Source organism: Pogona vitticeps, chromosome 3, assembly GCF_051106095.1.
Source record: "Pogona vitticeps strain Pit_001003342236 chromosome 3, PviZW2.1, whole genome shotgun sequence".
NCBI lineage: Eukaryota > Metazoa > Chordata > Lepidosauria > Squamata > Agamidae > Pogona > Pogona vitticeps.
The window spans coordinates 175505563-175526886 of NC_135785.1; the positions used below are offsets into that span (position 1 = coordinate 175505563).

Sequence of the window (21324 nt, forward strand, 5' to 3'; positions counted from 1 at the left end):
GGTGAAGAAAAACTGGAAGAATTTCTGAACCATCTCAACAGCATCCACCCAAATATACAATTCACCATGGAAAAATAAACAGAGGGCCAATTCCCTTTCTTAGATGTCATGGTCTAACACAAAACTCACCTCCTTTTGGGACACAAGGTCTACAGAAAACCCACCCAATTCAGACCGGCACCTACACAATAACTCAAACCACCACCCACAACAAAAAAGAGGTATAATCAAAACACTGGTAGACCGTACAAATCGGAACTGTGAAGCTCAGTTTCCCAGCACCAAACTCAACCATCTGAATTGGGCCCTACAGGCAAATGGCTACTCCAAGAATGAAATCACAAGAGCCATCAAACCAAGAAAACAACACCAAACTGAAGAAGAAAAACAGCCACCCACAAATAAAGTATTTCTGCCATACATCAAAGGGGTCACGGATCGCATGGGGAAACTTTTGAAAAACACAACCTACAAACACTATTCAAGCCCACCACAAAAATACAAATGCTAGGGTCAACAAAGGATAAAAGGGACCCCCCTCACCACTGCAGGAGTATACCGGATACCTTGCAGTTGTGGTCAGGTATATATTGGAACCACAAAATGCAGCATCCAGACCAGAATCAAAGAACATAAGAGACACTGCAGATTAAAACAACCGGAAAAATTGGCAGTAGCTGAACATGCCCTAAAACAAGCTAGACATGAAATTCTATTTCAAAATACTGAATTACTGGACAACACCAGCAATCATTATGTTAGACTGCACAGGGAAGCCACTGAAATCCACAAACACCAGCACAGCTTCAAGAAAAAAAGAAGACAGTTTAAAACTTAACAAAGCCTGGCTCCCAGCACTGAAAAATACAGCCTGCAGAAGGTCAACGAACTCTACCCAGCCACAAGGACTGTGATCACTGCACACAAAAGACCAGCTAACAATACCCATCAATCACAGTGAGAGATCATCTCTCCCCCTTATCACAGCAATACACCCACAACAAAAAACACACTGATCACCATAATTACCCAGTCTCCTGAAAAGGACAAAATCTGAATCCACAGCTATAAATACTCTACTATTCAACAAATTGCAACACAGCACAGAGTTCTGACTCCTGTCCTCTGAAGATGCCGGCCACAGAGACTGGCAAAACGTTAGGAAGAAAAACCTTAAGAACATGGCCAAACAGCCTGGAAAACCCACAACAATCATCAGATCCCAGCTGTGAAAGCCTTCAAGAATACACAGCATGTACAACTTACTTTATGTGATGTTGGAGAGCTGCACTGTGGAGGCATACAAGGAGTAGCTAAGCGGTCCAAATGAGCCATAATCACAACTGCTGTTTGCCTTAAATCAATTGCTAGCTCATTGTCTTGTGGCAATATCAAATAGTGCAGGAAATTTTCATTTGGACTCAGTGGGTAGGACAGCATCTGAAACAAAAATGAAGAGCATTTAAAAACTATGTTCAATCAGACCATGCCATGTTTTAAGGGTTATTTCATAATTAGTATCAAATTAGAATTGTGATTACATATTCCATAGCTATTCTATGTTTCCAACAAGTGATATCCAAAAAGTAAAAAAGTTTGCTGTAAAAATATGATGTATGCATTGTGGAGGCAGAGATTAGTACAACTAAAACTGTAAAAAGAATGACCATCTGTGGTCTACAGAAATAGTTACACAAGTATTTTCAGCTTTCATTTCTGCCTGTTGAATCTTCTTTGGTCTCCTAAGTCACAAATGATTTTTAAGGGAATATGATTGTCTGTTCTTTCTCTCTTTCTCTTTCTCTCTCTCTCTCTCTCTCTCTCTCTCTCTCTCTCTCTCTCTCTCTCTCTTTCTTTCTTTCTTTCTTGACAGCCCATGGAGCCTGCTCTAAGGGGCATTGGGCCACTCTTTGCAAAGACAGCAACTGCAGCTTCCCTTAGGACAGCAGAGAAGGCCTCCCAAACAGCTGCTCAGAGGGGCCCATAGTCTGAAAGGGAACACCACTGGCAGAGAGGGTAGGCTAGGCTGCCCAAACGGAAACTTCCATTCTGGCAGCCTAGTCTTCCCTTTCTGCCTATGGGGACAAATAAAAATGGGTACATATTAATCACTTCTTATTCATCGGGGTCTCCAGAATTGACGAATACGAAGGGACAAATATTCGATGAATCAGTGATTTCATATAAATATTGTGATTCAGTGTTTTGGGTTTTTTTTTCCATCCACATGTCTAGTTAACATCAATGAAACACCAAAACAAGCACCACCACCTAAATAAAAGATGGATACCCTTTCTGGCTCTAAGGGAGGCATTAAGAGCCAGATGATGGCTTCATGCATATATAAATAGTATACAGGGATGGCAAAATAAAAATCCCTCTATCTAGATGCAAAGATCAATGGATTTGGCAAGGGAGGAAAGTTTCAGATGATTTTCTCCTTGCTGTTTTCTTCTTGATAATGAGACTAATCTGTATGAGCAATCTTTGCACTTCGTAGGGAGAGAAAAGGCTTCACCTCTGGACAAAACAATAGAGACTGTTATTCCCAGCTTCTATTAACAATGAGAAACAGCAATATCTTCTTCTCCACCCAATGGCTGGGCAGTAGGAAAGATCAGGTGGGGTAGCACAGGGCTCGATAAGAAGAAAAGGGCAACTTCAGTCCACTGGTTAAATGAATTAATCTTAAAGAGCACGTACTTGCAGTTCTTCTTCTGTATTGTTCATCTCTTTGTTACAAATTATATTCTGAAATCTCTGCAGAAGAGGAAGGAGGGGGGCACTGGTTCCCTGTGCTGATCGCTCGTTATCTGTTTCTCGTGTGCCACTGTCCCATAGCTGAAGTAACAGCATAATAGCAGACAACATTTGGCTGGGGAAAAAAATTAAATTATCAAATCTGCTATGAAAGAAACCTTACATGATTACTTTTCATTTGAAACTTTCACAGGTGCCCCCAGGTAGAAGGTCCACTACTATTTCATGAAGCTGGAGTCCCGTTACTGGTTTATAGGATTTTGTGGCAGCTCCAGCAGCTGATGCTGCTTCCCCCTCCATTCAGGTTGACCAAAAAACAAACAAAAACCAGGGTTGGTGTTAGGCACCACTTCCTACTCCTGTAATGCTCTTAGTGGCTCTTCATAATCCCTTCTGTCTAGCTCATCTTCTGTGAGACCTTATCCTCGTTCTTCTTCAGGAGCCCTGATGAATAAAGCCTACGTCAGTCTACACTGGTCCAACCCAAACTGCTTAACATACTAGCCTGATACAGCCTTGTTTCCTACTTGGGGTCACCTTGCTGATCTTAGCTAAGCCCTCGGCTGGGCACTCCAATGCTGCATCCTGTAGTAAGCTGACATTTCCCTAGTCCTTCCAAGCCACTGGGTATTGTTTCTCTCCCTGGTTAGGAATGACGTTCTCATCTTATGTCTACCTGAAGTTCCTGCAGCCCCTCCCTTCTTCCTTTTCCCTATATAAATCCTGGTTCAATGCTCCAGGAGTCTAGAAGGCCTCTGTGCTACCCCAAGCTCCACAGCCTCCTCCTTGGTCTGCCTAAGTGCTGGACAATGGGAAAGTCTTGCAGCACTCTGTGCAGCCTAGCCTGATAGGAATCACAGCCTCCCTGCACTTGATCCAGGCCTCTTCAAATGAGGTGGGTGGTTAGGCTCATCTCACTTTGCCATCTCTCTTCAACCACCAGAAAGGTCCACCACAGGCCCTTGCTATCCAGGGTTAATTCCATGGCCACAGTGGGGTCATGCCCACCTTGTGACAAGAAAACCACACATATAAATAAACACACACACAAGTTTTAACTATGAGGTAATAAAAACTGAAGTGTTCATCATATCACTGTAAACCAGCGGTTCCCAAATCTGGGTCCCCAGATGTTTGATGACCTCAGTTCCCAGAGGTTCTAGCCCAGTGTGATCAAGAATCCTGTGTGGGGAACCAAGTCTGGGATTCACCACAGTAAACAGATTCTGCCTTTCACTGCCTACCTTAGCGTGCCTCTCTGGACAGCTAGTTCCAGCAATATAGCCAGTGCCAAGTGTTGGTCTTGCAGTGGAATGTTCCCTGAGCCTTTTGAACCTGGAGCTCCATGGATGTCCCTAATTTAAAAGTAGGTATTATTATTTTTTAATTAACATCCTAATACATGAAAGAAAATCACACTGTATTAACTATAGCATCTCTGTATCAAAACATTTTAATGCACAACTGAGCTACTCTGTTGACCCATTCTAGTTTCCATTTTTTAAATTTACAAATTTTACAAATTTACAAATTATTATTTGTAAATATTTATAAATTAATATTTATTTAGCAGTATTTCTCTCCTATGTAGATGCACATTTACACCATGTACAATGTATTCATTTGTCCAGAATGAAAAGAAAAAGATATATGCCAAAATTTCATCACTGTACATTTTCAAGACATTAAAAAGTGATGCTGAAATGTTTTAACTCTAATTTTTCAGAGTTCTTCAAAACAGCACATGAATAAAAACTATATTGCACCAGAAATACTCAAAACAATTTTTCATCATGAAGCGTTAAAATGTACAAGTTCAGACAATATTTCAAAGGAGAAACTTACCCAGTTACAACAGACCTTAGAAATTTTGTTGCTCTCTCCACAACTTCCAGCCATACAGATGAAACTGTTCCTTCATCAAAGAGCGATGCCTCAGGTAGTGCTCGCAGGGCATCAAGAGACTCTTGTAACAACTCACTGCAGAGATCTGCATCCTCACCTAACAAAGGTGTGCACATTAGCTATGCTGAGGAAATACAATGAGACTTATAGAGGGGTGTCTCGTCAAAAGCGGAATTTCATCCAACAAACTGAAGAGTCATATCAATGCTACAACTCTGCATCTACAAAATGGGAGTAACAGTGACCGAATTTCATGGGACAAGAGAGAATGGAATAAATTGAAACGATTGAAACCATTTTACAGGAGAAAGCCAGGAGCCAAAGAATCAGTTAATTAGCTCTGTAACTTAGTGGAAGCTTTAGGGTTTGCACCTCTCAAACAGCAGTCCTCAACCTAAACTAATGTGCTGGGCAGCAAGCTCTCTTAACATGAGATGAGGCAGGAACCTCAGGATGTTTTGTATGGCCCACTAGGAACACACATACCATGCAGTAGCTCTTCAACCCCCCTGTCTGAAAATACCATACAGATACATTGCCTGTCAGCTTCAGAGCTGAGCTAAGGACATACTCATAGCAATCATTAAGAAGGGTTACACTACTGTACCCTGACCCCTAGGAATAGTTTAGGTTCATAAATCTTAACACTGCATTTACTATACACACTCACCTGGGAGTAAGCTGCACAGAGCTCAATTACCTACATCTAACTTGGTCCTAGTTAGAGTGCACCCATTGAATGACTGATAGGATAAGTCATCACATACATAAATTCCACCGAATCCGTGGGTCTACACTAGCTGAGACTAGTGACTTACGTCTGAGTAAGCAAACATAAAATTGCATTGTAAAATACTTAAATGAAAATACAATCCTATGACCAAGTTCTTGGAGCAACCAAATTATCCAGATATGCAACCCCACCTAACCATACCTGATCTCCAAGCTCTCCGTAGGAAAGCAAATGCAAATGAAAGCGCAGCTCTGGATCCAACGCGGGCAAGGCCTTCTACACCTTTGCCAACAGGTCTGGGACTGCAGGAAGCAAATTGAACAGAGGAAAAATATGATTTGTAGCTCAAGAAATATACATTCTTCAAAATATTAAAACCCAGCAATTAAAATCTAACTGCCCCCCCCCCACCCTATCAAACAATGCACTGCCATCTCTGGCATGCTGCCCAGAAAGAATTATATCATCAAACCGGTAAGTGTAACATTAAGCCACCTTAGCTTCCAGCATTGCTCTTCATACTAAATCAAGATTACTAACTCCCAATATTGTTTCACATTGAGGTAGAACACATTAATAAAATTGCCACAGCTCTGAGTAAAGGAAAACACAAGGCAAAAGTACAAGGTGGTAAGCAAAGGAAAAAAGAGAAGATTCTTTGAGCGGGTACCTTTTCTTGTCCACCGCAGGCAGAGGAATATTGCTGCTTTTCCACTTAACCTTGACATTCTCCTGAAGAACAGTCCTATTTAATGCAATAAAATAGCGTTCTAAGATAGCAAGTCTCTGTTTTAGCCTCAAAGCAGAGAGTGTTGTGGTGGCAGTTTTCTTGGCTAGAGTTTGCTGCTCTTTCACCAGCACATAAAGGCACTCTTTCAGCTCATTCACATCTAGAACAAAAGAGAGCAATATTATTCATCTCATACTTTCAAAACAACATATACTACAATTCAAAAGAGGAACACAGCTCAAACCAGCCTGATAGTTCATGAAAATGAAGGATAGAAATACAATATACCCACACTGTTATTAAAGAACAGAAAAGCTTTCATATTTCAGATACAATGTCAAATGAAGTTTCTTGAAGAGCACATCTTTTGTTGCTATTTTTTTTTCATCTGTACCCCAATTTCCTTCCATCAAAGAATGGAATGACAAGTGATAAGCATCAAGACTACAGACATGTTCTGTCTGAAATGAACCAGACCCAGCCTGCTAATGTTCAGTGAAGTAGCTATATCATGTATCTTTAGACTATCCAAGAGCAGCATATTTAAATTGGTATTTATCTTCAGATATGATATCTTTAATATTAAGCAGCATTTTTTTTTCTAGACAAATTAAAAACTCAAACTGTTAAACCCAATCAGAGCACATTGTCTGAATAAATGGAATTCAGGAAAGGTTGACTTTAAGCTTCCCAGTGTTGAATCCTCCTGGTTTTTGAGGTATTCTCATTTCCGTTTCTATCACAAGTTAATTTGGTGAGGACTTGAGGGACGGCATTTTCAGTGGCTGCTCCAGTCTATGGAATTCCCTCTCACACAAGGCTAGATTAGCTTCCTCTTTTCTTTTTAAACTAGCTTTAACTCTGTGAATGCCCTGGAGGTTTTAGTAGGGAATGCAACATATTTTTATCATGTTGACTTTAAACTGTCTTAAGTACTGTGTTTCCCCAAAAATAAGACAGGGTCTTATATTAAATTTTGCTCCAAAAACGCAGTAGGGATTAATTTCAGGGGATGTTTTATTTATTTTTTCATGTAAACAATATACATTTATTCAAATACAATCATGTCATTTTCTGGTTGCTGCACAATGATGGAGGGCATGGTTTCACTTAACTAGGGCTTATTTTGGGATAAGGCTTATATGATGAGTATCCTGAAAAATCATACTAGGGCTTATTTTCACGTTAGGTCTTATTTTCGTGGAAACGGTCATTTTAAATTACTATTTTTACAACAGACTTATTTGTATTTTAATATTTATTGTGATTTTAAACATATTTATTTTTTAGCTGTTTGCTGCCTTGAATTCCTTCACTGGGACAAAGGTGGGATATAAATTCAATAAATAAATAAGTAATAACAACTGGATATATGTATCAGACCCCTAATGGTTCAACAACTTGGCAACCCTTCCCGATACAATGTCAGGTGACTAGAAATGTATGAAAAAACCATGTGCTTTCCATTCAACTCTGGTACTGAGAAGAGAAATTACTGCAGTTACAATTCTTTAATCTTGTAAATCTTTTAACACGAGGTTAACTAGACAAAAAATTTAATAGTTGTAATGTAAATTGTTCATAACTTCTATGCACTTCTCCATTCAACAACACTGGGGTTAGGGATGCCAGACCCCATGTAGATCAAAATCTGTGTATAACTGTTATATCCCCAAATATGTAACCACAGCTCACATATATGATTCACATATATACACAGCTCCGCCCCAACCTGCATCAGCTTCCCAGCATGCTCCAGCACCCTCTATGGCCACCACAAGGAGCCTAGATGACAGGACAGGGGGCGGCCAGGCCCCTGCCATCAGATTGGGGGCCACTGCACTGCCAATAACAAGGCTTATATAAGTCCGAGACCCACCCTTCTCAGATCATTTCCTAGAGACAAAGAGCAGCACGTATTTACTGAATGTTTGTTTATTTATTGATTGATATATTTGTTCATTTATTTTAAAAAAACATGTATTACCAAAACTGTGCTGCTCCTTTCTGTGCAATTCAAGGGAGAAGTGTATGATACCTTTTGTGCTCCCATGTCTTTAATGTTCTTAAAGACATGGGGGATTCTTAACTATTAGATCCTTATTATTCAAACAATTTATCATGGGCACATCACACACACTCATCAGATACTTCCTTACTATATACAGAGCCATTATGGTTAGCTCTTGACAAACACGATCTACAATCTCTTTCAAAAGAAACTATGAACTTTAGTCTGATTAGATTAGGTTCATGGTATTAGAAGAGTAAACTTTATTTTTGCCTTCCCCACACCAATCAAACCATCTGCTAGGAAAAGCATAGGCTTTTAAAAATTCCATACCACTTGCACCTAACAGAGCAAACAATGGTTTTGATTTAGATCAGAAAAAAATAGGAAATGTAAAGACCTCCTTGTCCTCAGCTCAGTGAGTCCACCTCATTTCAGACATTTGCATAGCTTCTTTTCAAACAAATGAAGACAGGAAATTTTATTACAGATTTCTGAAGTATCATATAATTTGACCCTGAAGCACTTACTATCTGACAAATACTGAGCAACATTTCAAATAATCTTGGAGAAACCATCCATTTTAAAGCATCCCCACATTTGTCTATAACAGCACTTGTCTACAACAGCTGTGTGATTCTGAGAAAGCTCACTTTACAAAAAACAGAACAGAACTGTACAGAACTGTTTCTAGGCCAAACTATGTAATGTGGAACTTCATTTCATTTGTATGTCTCTATAACTGGTCAAGTGTCTAAAACAATTTCTCTCTTTGATCAACATCCCCAAGATTTGTGCGATACTCCTACTCATTTTTGTTACCTTGTGAAAGTAATTCAGTGTAACCTAAAGGTAAAGGTTCCCCTTGACAATTTTTGTCCAGTCGTGTTCAACTCTAGGGGGTGGTGCTCATCCAAGCCATAGAGCCAGCGTTTTGTCTGAAGACAATCTTCCGTGGTCACATGGCCAGTGCGACTTAGACACGGAACGCTGTTACCTTCCCACCGAGGTGGTCCCTATTAATCTACTTGCATTTGCATGCTTTCGAACTGCTAGGTTGGCGGGAGCTGGGACAAGTGACAGGCGCTCACTCCGTCACGTAGATTCGATCTTACGCCTGCTTGGTCTTCTGACCCTGCAGCACAGGCTTCTGCGGTTTAGCCCACAGTGCCACCACGTCCTTTTCAGTGTAACCTAAGCACATTTAAATTGTAATTTACAAATGTGTAATTTTTCTTTTTACAAGAAAATAAAAATTAATAAACCAGGATTACACTCTTAGAGTTGCTAATGGCCACACTATACTCTTGCTGCAATGTCTTGAATCTTTCCATTTTCCAGAAGACTCATTAATGCGAAAGGCAAGACATGACAACATGTAATATAAACTAAACTGCATTAGGAAGATTTACTTTGCATTTGGTGTACTAAACAAACAAAAAACCATAACTATATTTGTTAGTACAGGTGTTTCAAAGCACCCATAAAATTAAACTCAGTAACAAATACATGACAGAACAGACTCAATGTATTTTTTACTGTGACCATAGTACTTCCAAACTTTTATTTTGTGAACAAAATCCTGAGAGCATATTGCAGCAAACTGCAGGCTAGCATTTGTGTAACAGTGATTCTTGTCCAACAGCAGCTGCATATTGCTCAAGAACTTCTGTGGACAGACCTCAACTGTGTGTGCTGATTCTTCCTTTTCTTTAATAAAAAAAAGAAAAAGAAAAGAAAAAAGTCTGGGATCAATACAAGCCACAGTCTGAAGAACACTTGCAGGCAAAGCCTGCAAAAACTCTGCTAAGGAAGAAGTAGACCAGTCCAGTGTAATGGACATCTCATAACTTACAAAGATATCACACAGTTTATTATCGTGTCTTTTATGCCAAATTATAAGCATTAGATTGTGTAACAGAGATTCGCCTTCAAAAATAAACCAAGTCAAAGTGGTCTGAACTGATCTGAAGCTCAAAAGCCCTTCCAGCTTAAAGTCCATCAGTTCAAAACAGAGCTGATAAGCAACATTCAGTCCCAATATGCTTTTTCAAAATGAAGAAAATGGTCCAGTCCAACCATGGCAACTACCAGTACTGAACACAAGCTCCTATGTGCTATGCATGTTGTGCTGAATTTCCAAATTTCAATGCAGCAGAAATAAACAGCTATTAAATTGTGAGCTCCCTCACTCATTACTTAAATAAAAACACTGAGCAAACAAAAATCAAAGAGCAAAGAAAAATGGGCCAATTTGCACCTGTTAACAAATATGTCAGAAAAGGTATTCAAATTTAGCTGGAATAATTGTGCTGTTCACAACTAAGCCTTTGAGGTTGTGCATGTACGTACCGTATTTTTCACTCCATAAGACGCACCTCTCCATAAGACACACCAATTTTTTAGGAGAAGAAAACAGGGAAAAAATAATTTGTTTTGTTCTCCTAAAAATTGGTGAGCCTTATGGAATGGTCCATCTTATGGAACACCCCCTAGGACCCTTTAGAGACTCACCCTGCCCCCCAGGGGTCAGAGGGGGCGAAATTGCCACCTTTTGGAAGTCTTCTGAAGCTTCCCAAGCCTCAAAAGACTCCCAGAGGTGGCGATTTCACCCACGCTGGCCCCGGGGGGGGGGAGCGTCGCAAGGGTCCTGGAAGGCTCACTCAGACCCTTGCGACGCTCCCCCCCACGAGGCCAGTGGGGGTGAAATCGTGGCCTTTGCTCCATAAGACGCACAGACTCCCCCCCACTTTTTTTGGGGGGGAGTGCGTCTTATGGAGCAAAAAATACGGTATATGTAAGTAGCTTTCAATCAGAAGCCCCAACACTCAAAACAATTTACGTGTAACCACAGATTTTAGTGGTTTCTTCTACAAATATCAAAGACTTCAACTTAAATAGGCTACACTAGGAGTTTATCCTCTTATGGCACATTTGTTTCAAAGAAGCCTTAAAATATACAATTGTAGTCACTATATAATTGTTTAAAATGTTTCAGAAGAACTACTTTGAAAACTATTAAGCACTGTGAGCATCGCTTTTGAAGCAATTTCCCAATGCAGTTTGTAGAAGCTACATTCCAACCCTACAAAGTACCGTTTAGCCTTAAAAGAGCCATTTCTGTCGTCACAAATCCCACGTTTCATGGGTTGCTGAGTCAGAATACTAGCTACAAAACCTGCATGTTATATATTAATAAAGACAAGTACTGACTACACATCCAGGTACTGTACTAAAGAGTTTTAGCTCAAATTTATTGCCATTTAATACTATATGGAAGTAAAACTGAGAGCCAAAGACGGTTAAGAAATTTAAAATCTAGCAAGGTCTTTCTCCATAACTGCCACATTAAATTCTAACGGCTGCTGGTGCAGCTTAAATATCAACCACATTTTAAAATCACTTTGTCTATCTTAGCCCAGAATCTTGGCTACATCTCTACCTTAGGTGTAAAATCGTTTTCCAGAAAGTGTATGATGATGCAACCTGTTTCCCAAAACATGGGTAGAAAACTGATGCCTTCACAACCCTTTCAGATAAAAGGATGGAATCTATTTAGCCCTTCCTGGGGTGGGGAACTCATCAGTTTAAAAATGAAAAACAGGGTCAAGTGCTCTGCTTCAAGGAGCCAATGGGAGAAAACGGAAAACAGTTTCCCTCAGAAAACAAAAAAGGGTGCTGACTCACTAATCAAACCCGAAAGAAGCTAGCCAGGAAATATTCCACAGAACAGATGCTGAAGTCACCACTGCTATCAGCCAGGCAACCTAGGCGAACACCTTAGCCACTGGAAGAGTAAGGAGAGCCTCCGATATCCCCAACAAGCTCATGGGTGACACTGCTGTCTCCACCGTTTCCTCCCTTGCTCCAGAAAGGCTTAACTTTCCCTGGATGGTTTCTGGTTACAATTCCCAGGGAGATACCTTCTTAACAAGGGCCTCCGTCAGCCACAGCTAGGAGGCAGCAATTGCTAGTTTCCTTTGAGTAAAAGAAAGCAGACTCTCTAGATCCAGCTAAAGCAGAGGTATTAATCTTGTTACCTCTGCGGAGCATCTTGTGGGCCTTCAAGGCCAACTTATGCCCCTTCCAAGTTTAAAATGCCACACAATTTTTATTTTTATTTGCATTCCAACTCATGTCCTAGTGCAAAGAAACAGTGACTCTCATTTTTGAGAAGTTCCCTAATACCCTTCTTGTCTACAAAAATGGAGGGGGGGGGAAACAGAAGTACTCTCCAGGTACCTTATGTTTATAATGGGGGAGGAATGAAAGCAACCACTTCTAGGTCCAATATGACTCACAGTGGGGACTGGGAAAAGAAATCTAGCCCTAAGCTCCCTGGCATAGTCCAGTCCCGTGCTAAAGAGATCATACTTAATGTAAATCCTACTGCTATGACTCAGAGGTGGAATTAGGAGGCTAGAGTTTCAATTCTGCAGATCTGAGCACTTGCGTTCTATATAGTCATGGAACATACATGCTAACATGGGCTTCCTGTCCTCTTACCATGGTAGCCCTACATCTCCCACCAATGAAATGGCTTCTATCAGTGGAACAAGGAGGAACAAGAAAGCAATTCTTACTTTCCCAAATAAGTCCCTTGTGCCCCCTCCAAATGGGCCCTGGAAAGTTGGGGGAAATCTTCAGAATAGATTTGGCAAGGGGGGGAGGATAGAAACTGCAAGCAGGAAGTTCCACTCATGTGGTACTGGAATTTGCCTGAAATAATTTATTGCAGAAAAGCGGTGCATAAAATAGCAAGAAAACTATTAAAACAAAGGGGCAAATTATCTTCACAGCGCCACTTAGATAGCAGTACAAGGCAAGGCACAAGACGTCATATTCCAAAAATCCTTCACTCCTTTCCAATATGAGATTCACTGCAAGATTCAAGCTCTCTGAAGGACCATATCTCTCCAAGTGAGCCTCCTAGGCAACTTTGTTTTAAGATCTTCAGTGAGCTATTTCATTCAATCCAGTACTCTCATGTGTACATACGATGAGGACATAGAAGGATACCTTTTTGCTGGCTAGTCCCAGGCTGTAGAAAGCCAGATTGAATGTAATAAATACTGTATTTCTCATTAAGTCCTAATTCAGGCAAAAACTGTAACAAACCACTTGTTTTATGGGCCAGACAAGCTTTTAAAAAGAAAGAGCAAATTAAAACATACTTGGAGGGTTCCGTGGGTGTGCTAAAATAGTGGGGTTATAGAATTAAGAGGAAAACAGTTATTTTAATGGCTCAGGAAAAAAATCTACAGAGAGTGCGAAACCTTCACTACAGAAACGTGTTACCTTGTGAACTGAACAACATTGAACTCTCTATTATTTGTAACAGCAACAACTATTATGACTACGATGACTGTGATTAAAAACTGGAAAGATGTTACCTGGCTGTTTGCCCCAAACCCAGCTCTCAACAATAGATTTGGCTCTATAGGTAGGTAATGGTGTGTCGTCTTCATCTTTCCTTTCCTTGTCATTCTGATCTTCCTTTTTTGATCCAGCCTGACCATCAGTGGTTTCATCTGAAGAATTACAAACACAAATATGATTGTATAGACGATTTTTGTTTTGTAAAACAATCCTTTCTACATACAGAATGTTCCCAGTGTCAGGGCTAAAAAGGATACTGTGTCCTCCGATATACCCTAATACTACTATTACAATGGAAGAGAGGGAGGAGGAGGAGAAGCACAAGCTGCCACAGGTGCTAGAGCTCCTGTTTCACTGGATGCCAGTACGTTTGCTTTTATTCAGAAACCTATATAAATCAGGAGGTTTGGAACATGTGGCCTTCCTGATGTTGTTAGTCTACAACTCCTATCTGCCTTAGCCAGTATGGCCAGTGTTAAGAAGGCTCAGAACTGCAGTACAACAATATGTGGAGGGCTATATATTTCGCAATATGGTTGTTAACTATTGTTAAACCATGTTTTGTGTGTCTATTTAACACAAACTTTCCCAGTAAATCTGTTTCTTTTTTTTTCATATGAGCGAAATAGCAGTCATTGCCTGCCTGAGAGGTAATATATTAGGGGAGAAAAGTAGCTATTTAGCTTAGTTTTTATTTAAAATATAACATTTTTAAAAGTCAAAAATTAATGAGACTCAATCTAATGAAGAAGAAAAGTGCTATTACGATTGACTTCTAAATTTAAAATAATGTAATAAGTTCTATCCCAGTGCCACAATGATAATGACATTCTTCCTAGAAAGTATTTGATTTTAAAAGGTCTTGTGTGTCCTCTCACCTCCATAAAGGCACCCCTGGTTTATCTATCCATACCACACCACCTTTTCCTAATTCCTCATCACTTCATAATCCTTTGAGAAAGACAGCACAGTCCTGTGAATTTTGTTTAGAAGTAACTCCCATCAAATTCAATTATGCATATTCATAGTTATGTAAAAGACTGCTGCCTTATTTCTCAGTCTATAAATATCTACTTAGAAGTTAGTCCCTCTGACTTCAATGGGAAGTAATCCCAATTAAACACATGTAGGATTATAATGCCAGTTTTTTTGTTAGAAGGACATTTTGATGGACTAGTTTGCAGAAATACTCTTAAGCAATGAAATCTAATGATTTATCAAAGCACAAAGGATAAAGCCAAACAAGCTGTAATTTATTTTGAATACTAAAGCCTAAAATTGAAAAATTCAGCTTGGCACACCTTCCAACAGTAAGGGGTGGATCACAAAGTTGAACTAAAGGATGCTTCTTTAATACACAGATTCATCATACAGTGAAACCTACCTTTCTTTGGAGATGTTTCACCACTTTGGGAAAGTTCAGCTCCAGTATATACAATTTCACCATCTTTGACCATTTCATTCCATAGACCACAGAGTCCATCCCGCGTAAAAGCAAGCTAGAGAGGAAACAAAGTTGTGATCACCTGCTTTGTACAGCACCATAAACAGCATGCTGTGATTATACAGTCCTCAAGACAGAACCAGAAATGTAACCATAACACACACAACTAATTTAGACAATTTGAGATACAACATGGGATCTAAAAAGCTACACTCAAAGTAGTTTTCTGGATTCCTGCCTTAGAGCAGTTGATAAAAGTCACGAGAGTGATGCAGTGAAATTACATACCTAACAATTAGCAATATGCCTTGTATGTGTCCATCCATATCACTCAAATTTAGCACTAACTATCTATCTAAATTCAAATAATACAGAATATTTAAACCAGACATATAAAAGCATTTTGCCAACTCTTTAGAAAATTAAGTATCTTTCACAGTGAAAGTGGAAATTTTCCATAATTTGTCTCTACAATTTAAAACCAGTGGGCTGAATCCAAACTAAATCAGTTGTGCTTAGTTTCCCTTGAAACAATTAGACAGAATCATGACTAAAGTGTCTTGCTGATTTAAATGGTATGTATCTATGTGCAATTAACTTGAACCAAAGCCAATGCTGCTATTCAAAGGACCAATAAATTAATAATCTATACTGTCTCTCTTCATATATTTGAGATCTTCAAGGAAGATCAGCATATTTTTATTTGGTACTTTAAATTTATTTTAACTGGCTTTAACTAATTATGTTTTAACACTCTTTTGGTTCAATCATATTTTAATCGTAATGTTTTAATTTATTATGAATACATCTGTCTGTTGTAGATCACTTTTGTCGGCCTTTATCAGGAGAATATTGGGACATGAAATACCTACCTACCTCATAAAATTCCTGGCGTTGTAATCTCAAAAATTAAAGCACACTAATGTGGTGCTTGGTCAAAAACTAAAAAAAAAAACTGGAATCATTCATATGATCCACATGCAAAAGGGAGACAAAGTCTCAGAATGTTAAGCAAAATGGCTTTTACACTTTAAAAACTTCCTAATGTAATTTAGGCAAAGCAATTTGCAACCTTCTGTGGGGAAATATTTTAACCATGTATAACAAAGATCTCTTTTGGTTTCTTTTTGATCAGTAGGTAGTGGATCTGGGAATCAGAACAAAAGAGAGCTTCATCACGTACAGCTAAATTATCACCCCTGAAGGATACAAGCTGCTTTGGCCACATTATGTTGGGCAATTTTTTAAGTGTAGTAAATTCATTTTTCTTAACATCCTGATACTCTGTCTCTCTTTCATATTTCAATCAAATTAAATCTGAATTCTTTCTAGAAATGAAAATGACTAAACTGATTGAGGGTATCATATTTTGGACATATGAGAAAACAAGTCTCAACAGAAAAGGCAATAATGCTAGGAAAAGCTAAAGGCAGCAGGAAAAGAGAAAGACACAACAACAGATGAATTAACTCAAGAAAGGTATCCACAGCTTCATGACTGTGGTACCTGAGCAGAGCTATTAATGGCAGGACCTACTGAAAGTCATTAATTCATAGGGTCACCATGGACTGCCTCCTTCCATATGAACCTACCCGGCAATTAAGATCTAGCCAGAGGGCCCTCTTGAAAGCGCTCTCTCTCAAGAGGGATGGCTTGTAGGCAAAGGGACTTTTCAGCAGCTGCCCCCAGACTATGGAACGCCATCCCAAGTCAGATTCATCTGGCGCCAACGCTGATGACGGTTTTCAGGTGTTTGGGGTTTTTTTGGTTCAAATCTCAACCGTTAATACCCAGGATGCATTGTGCATTGTGCTGGGAGGTTTAAAAAGCCTCCCCAATGCAGCCTGGATTCACTTCTCCATGCGCAGTTCCAAGGTTGACTTTGAGAGGAGCAACTGTGGTCTCTGTTGCGGGCGCATCCTGTGTTTGGTGTGGTCTGTGTTGTGAAGGCATCGTGTCTTTGGAGAAGTTGGTGTGGTCTGTGTAGACGCATCCTGTCTTTGGAGAAATTGAAGGTTTTCAGAACTTTTTGGCCAGCAAAAAGTTGCATTTGTTCTCCTGTGTTGGTGGGGGGCGGTGTTATGCCAATTTTTTTGTAAGTTGCAAAGGAAAGGTAGATGGCTTAGCTTATGCTGGGGGTTGTTATGCCAATTTATTTATTTAATTATTTGGTAAGTTGCACAGGAAAGGTAGGGGGCTTAGCTTATGCTGGGGGGGGGTGTTATGCCATTTGTTTGTCCAGGGCAGTTTTGGCCAGGGGTGGGAAGATGTGTGGGAAGGTGTGAAACGGATGTGAAGCACTGCCTTTTGTTTTTGTGAACATAGCAGCTGTGCTGACATGAGTCCCAAGAAGGCTGCTTCTGCAGAGGCCAGCAAGATGACAAAGGAGAAGATTACTCTAGAGATGAAGAAGATCATCAGAAAGCACGATGGAGGCATGCGAGTGATAGACCTCACCAGGGAGTATCAGAGGAATTCATCCACCATCGGTACCATCCTTAAGACGAGGGAGAAGATCCTTGCAACAGATGTAGCCAAGGGAGTCACCAGGATCATGAAGAACCAGCCAGCTGTTCTGGAGGAGGTGGAGAAGTTGCTGCTCATCTGGATGCAAGAGAAGCAGCATGCAGGGGACACCGTGACTGAAGCTGCCATTTGCGAGAAGGCCAAGGCCTTGTACGCAGACCTCGTGCAGCAACCTCAGCCAAGCCAGAAGACTTCAAGGCAAGCAGAGGCTGGTTTGAATGCTTCAAAACCAGATCTGGAATCCACAGCGTGGTCAGGCATGGAGAGGCTGCCAGTTCTGATGTTCCCGCAGCTGAGGACTTTGCCATGGAGTTCCTGGAGGTCGTGACAACACAGGGCTACCTTCCACAGCAGGTCTTCAACTGTGACGGGACCGGGCTGTTTTGGAAGAGGATGCCCAAAAGGATCTTCCTCACTCAAGAGGAGAGTAAGCTGCCTGGCCACAAGCCCATGAAGGACCGTCTGACCTTCCTCTTCTGTGCCAACGCCAGTGGGGACCTGAAGATAAAGGCCTTGCTGGTGTACCACTCGGAGAACCCACAGGCTTTCAAGAAGCACAAGGTCAACAAAGACCAGCTGGGTGTGTTGGGGCGATCCAACGCTAGGGCTTGGGTCACATGCATCCTGTTTGTAGACTGGGTCAATCTGGCTTTTGGCCCTGCTGTCAAGCAGTACCTGCTGCACAACGACCTGCTGCTGAAGGCCCTACTCCTGATGGACAATGCTCCTGCTCACCCTCCAGGCCTTGAAGAAGACTTGTTAGAGGAGTTCAAGTTCATTAAAATCATGTTCCTGCCGCCTAACACCACCCCGGTACTCCAGCCAATGGATCAGCAGGTGATTGCGAATTTCAAGAAACGGTACACCAAGGAGCTTTTCAGGCGCTGCTTCGAGGTGACCAATTGCACCAACCTCACCCTGCGTGATTTCTGGAGGGACACTTTGACACTGTCAGCTGCTTGAAGTTGATCACCATAGCCTGGGACGGGATCAGCCAGAGAAATCTTAATTCTGCTTGGTGCAACCTGTGGCCAGACTGTGTGGCAACAAGTGACTCTGATGTTTCTGTGCCTGCACCAGAGTCAACAGGGATGGAGGACATTGTTGCCTTGGGGAGGACCATTGGCCTCAAGGTCACAGAGGAGGACATCTGTGAACTGGTGGAGGGCCACGACCAGGAGCTGGTCGAGCTGCAGGCAGAGGCTACAGAGCAGCAGGCCTCTTTGGAAGAGGAAGAAGAGCCAGGCGAGGAACAGCTGTCCACCACTAAACTGAAGGAGCTCTTAGAACAGTAGTAAAACGTGCAGATTCAAGCACAGCGGTACCACCTGGACAAGGCTCTGGCACATGACCTTGCTAACATGTTTGACACATGGGTCTCATGTCCCCTTTCAGAGGGATGCTGAAAAGGTGGTAAAAGCAGCTGACCATGAAGAGGTTCCTCACAAAGAGGCCGAGACAGGAAGAGGAACCTACTGCTTCTACCAGCAGTGTCCAGTCGCCTTCTTACTCCTCGTCCTCTTAGAAGGCTTGAGGCCAAGGCTTAAGGCCTTCTCCCAGTTGACCATCATTCAGGCCATCGCCAGAGAGACCCTCTGCAGCTCTGGGAACATAAAAGACTGCTGCTGTGATGTGGAGACAGTTCTGTCTGCCTCCAGTTTCCTGACTTAAAACACTAGTCCTAGTGGTTTAGAGACTTCAGCCTCACTTGTTTACTTTAAAATGTGAAATGTAAAAAATTTCTGTAGGTTTACATGCCTTGAAAATGCACTTTCTGAAGAGTTTTTCACAACCCAAGGACTGTTAGTGTTCTTTGATTTTATATTTCTCTGTTTTATCTATGTAAATTGTGTATATTTTAAATTGATTCTATTTGTATGTTGTGAGCCGCCCAGAGTAGACCATGTCTAGATGGGTGGCATATAAAAACAATAAATAAATAAATAAATAGTGACTGATTCTGTTCAGTTTCAGTGAAGGGCAGATGTTCCTGCCTCATATTTGCTGATTTTAAATGTTTTTCTATGATCTTTAAAAAGTTTAAGTTTTTTATTGAAATTTTTAAAATCATCCGTACAGTATTTATGCCTTTAAAGAGCATTTAATAAACCCTTTCTAAACCAAATGTGACTTTGTTCTGACTTTTTTTGCCCATAGGAACGCATTAATTAGATTTCAATGCATTCCTATGGGAAAACATGTTTCGCAAGACGAATTTTTTGCAAGATGACACTACCCGCGGAACGAATTAAATTCGTCTTGCGAGGTACTACTGTAAAGCCCTAAACGGCTTGGGCCCTGGATACCTGAAGGGCCACCTCCTTCCATATGAGCCTACCCGGCAGTTAAGATCTAGCCAGGGAGCCCTTTTGAAAGAGCCACCCCTCAAGGATGTAAGAGGTATGGCTTGTAGACAAAGGGTATTTTCAACAGCTGCCCCCAGACTATGGAATGCCCTCTGGACTGAGATTTGTCTGGCACCGATGCTGATGACATTTTGGTGCCAGGTCAAAACCTTCCTGTTCCAGAAGGCTTTTAATTGAAATAATATCAACTGTGGGTCCTGATGGCAATTTTAGAATATCTATTTGAATTGTATTTTAATTGTTTTATCTTTTTATTGTATTTTAATTGTATTTTAATTGTTGTAAGCTGCCCAGAGACCTTTGGGTAGAGTTGGAGACATATAAGTTAAATAAATAAATAAATAAATAAATAAATAAATAAATAAATAAATAAATTCCTGCTTAATTAAGATTATTAGGCAAGTTAGTATTTAAATGTTTGCTTTCAACATTAAGGACCAGAACCAGCAGACTTCTATAAGAATACGTATCAGTCATCACCATTCTAACATCTGATTCTAGGACCAGACATCTTATCTAAACTACACTTCTTTTACTGATAGTGGCATAAAGAGTTCAGCTCCCATTTTATCCCATATTACCCCATTTTAGTTTTTGTTTCCTTCTTCATACAATGTGTGAAATTTCAAACTGTGTAGTTTAAATATCAGCCTTCACAGAATAAGTTAAATTTAGAAACTAGAGCTGTCAATCTGTACGTCACAGGGATCATCTGCATTCCACTATCCTCAGCAACATGAAGAATTTAAAAATAAATGTGTTACAGAAGATGTAGCAGCAGCTAAGCCTACTCTTCACAAGCTGCAAATGAGATGGTAAACCTTTATCTCAACTGTACCTCGTCAGTCTTCAGGTAGGGATCCCTGTATCTGAAATGCCCTACATACAAAATAATACGTTCCATTTATAAAGGAAAGTGCAAAGTCAGCACAAAGGGTTGTAGCCCAACATTCTTCCTAATTTGATAATTCTGTGTGTGCATTCTGTATGTGGGAATCTTTTCTCCCTCATAGACAGAGCATTCTATATTGTCATGTGAACTATAACAGATGAGATGCAGGTTTTCCACACTATTTGTCATGCAACCATATAACATGAATCTGCTCTACTTGCTTCTTGCCCTGTCAACTGCAGAATTGTTTTAAAAATAAGTCCCCTTGTGAAAACAAGCCTCAAAATTCTGTGTCAGATTTTTTCCCCCCCAAGGCTATGGACAGACTCCGGAAGAGTGTTTTGTTGCCACAGCCCTGTTGTTGCTGTTTAGTCATTAAGTCGTGTCCAACTCTTCGTGACTTGGGCATATTAACCACACAAATATTATGAAGATCTTGGTAGATTAATTTTTGAAAAAACAACAACAGTTTCTGTTAGTCATTATAGCGTTTAAGAAGCAGCAAATTGTCATTACTCATTTTTGTTGTTTAGTCATTAAGTTGTGTCTGACTCTTTGTGACCCCATGGATCAGAGCA

The 21324-nt window shown here is 40.5% G+C and overlaps 1 protein-coding gene across 4 annotated transcripts in view; it reads right to left on the reverse strand.

Moving 5' to 3' along the window:
• HERC2 (HECT and RLD domain containing E3 ubiquitin protein ligase 2) overlaps positions 1-21324 on the reverse strand; it is a 129662-nt gene that overhangs the window by 96228 nt on the left and 12110 nt on the right. For 3 of the 4 annotated variants that reach the window (XM_072994437.2, XM_072994439.2, XM_072994436.2), the window contains exons 3-10: positions 14903-15017; positions 13533-13670; positions 6069-6288; positions 5600-5700; positions 4606-4762; positions 4005-4115; positions 2704-2875; positions 1267-1440 (exon numbers count right to left, since the gene is read on the reverse strand). In XM_072994437.2, the coding sequence (XP_072850538.2) occupies positions 1267-1440; positions 2704-2875; positions 4005-4115; positions 4606-4762; positions 5600-5700; positions 6069-6288; positions 13533-13670; positions 14903-15017 (1188 nt within the window). The remainder of the gene's footprint in view (positions 1-1266; positions 1441-2703; positions 2876-4004; positions 4116-4605; positions 4763-5599; positions 5701-6068; positions 6289-13532; positions 13671-14902; positions 15018-21324) is intronic. The other variant, XM_072994438.2, reaches the window with a different exon arrangement.